Raw genomic sequence first — 1,294 nt, 5'->3', positions numbered from 1 at the left:
CTCCCGAGTGAGCCACGGGCCGGCCCCAAATTACCATGATTTTAAAGCAGGGATGAGTGCAAATGGCTCTTTTCCAACATTATAATAAAATGATATTTTGAAATATCTGCAAAGACTGTAATGGAATATGAAAATCTGTGCTTCTGTGGAGACAAAGTAACAGGTACTGCCAAAACTACTGTATGATGGAAAGGGATGCTAAATTTTAGTTACAAGCTAAAGTAAAGATGCAATATTTTTTCCATTCAAAATTCAAGGATTCCATTAATGATGAGGCACCCCTGTGTTGAGGGACTTCGTTGTTATTCCCGGGGCACTAGGGAGTCATGGTCAGAGTTAGGCACGTTGGACACAACCTTGTTGGCAACCTCACGGTGGGAGAATGTGTTGGAGGCGGAGAAAGCCTGGATGCGAGAATTAAGGGAGGAGGCAGCCCTGTCAGTGTGCGGCTGTGAGGATCGACCTAAGGAAGATGAGTCAAGAAACACTCAGGTGCCTCAGTTTCCTCGACTAGGCTAATGGAACAATTCTTGCTGCACCTGCCACGCTTTGAATCTGAACCTCACCCAGTCCTCAAAGTTCTCTCGCAGAAGGAAACTTCTGGGACTCTCTTCTTACTATCCATCCTCTCAGGCCCCGGGAAAGATCCCACGCCCTTTGACCAACCTTCCCGAACACAGTCACCTACCGGCTCTTGCTTTCTCCGCCCCTCGCGGGCGCTGTTCCAAACCCCAGGCCGGCATCGCCGCCTCGCGGCACCGCGCCAGCTCCTCCGCATCGCCGCCACTGCTGCTCTCCGAATCGCTCATGGCGCCACTGGGCGCCGCCATCTTGGGCCTTCGCAAAGGCTTGTGGGGAACGCCTCCATAGCCGACCCTCCCGCACGACCCCACGGGAGAGCGGAGAAGCGCAGGGCATTGTGGGGATTGTAGTTGTCAGGCTCAGAATACCGTGGGCCTTGTATTGGCCTGGGCGGAGGGGGCGATCCTCCAACGTGAGAGCTGGAAGGGGCTAGGAGATAACTTCTCCAATCTTTTCTTAATGACGAAAACAGGACCTACCGAGGGGAAGGGAATCGCCTAAGGTCACACAAGGAGTTAATGACAGAGCCAGGATTAATTCCCAGGTTTTGATCGGGTGTAGTTTAGACATTATTCATTTATTTTAGTAATTCCAAATCCAGCTGGGCGTCAGAAACACCTTAGTGTGCTTGTTGAACTTTAGACTTTTGGGTCTCACAAAAAACTAACTGAATCAGAATCTCTGATAGGTGGGACCCAGAAATGTGTATCTG

General features: G+C 50.6%; 1 protein-coding gene across 2 annotated transcripts in view; it reads right to left on the bottom strand.

The window, feature by feature from the left end:
- The window catches only part of LOC103587786 (chromosome unknown open reading frame, human C12orf43), a 12,711-nt gene extending 11,881 nt beyond the window's left edge, over nt 1–830 (bottom strand). For both annotated transcript variants that reach the window (XM_008569342.1, XM_008569343.1), the window contains exon 1: nt 689–830. In XM_008569342.1, coding sequence (XP_008567564.1) covers nt 689–830 — 142 coding nt within the window. The remainder of the gene's footprint in view (nt 1–688) is intronic.
- Nucleotides 831–1,294: the final 464 nt, after the last annotated feature.

This window comes from Galeopterus variegatus, unplaced genomic scaffold (genome assembly GCF_000696425.1).
Source record: "Galeopterus variegatus unplaced genomic scaffold, G_variegatus-3.0.2 Scaffold487, whole genome shotgun sequence".
Classification (NCBI taxonomy): Eukaryota; Metazoa; Chordata; class Mammalia; order Dermoptera; family Cynocephalidae; genus Galeopterus; species Galeopterus variegatus.
This window is presented reverse-complemented; position numbering and strand designations above follow the sequence as displayed.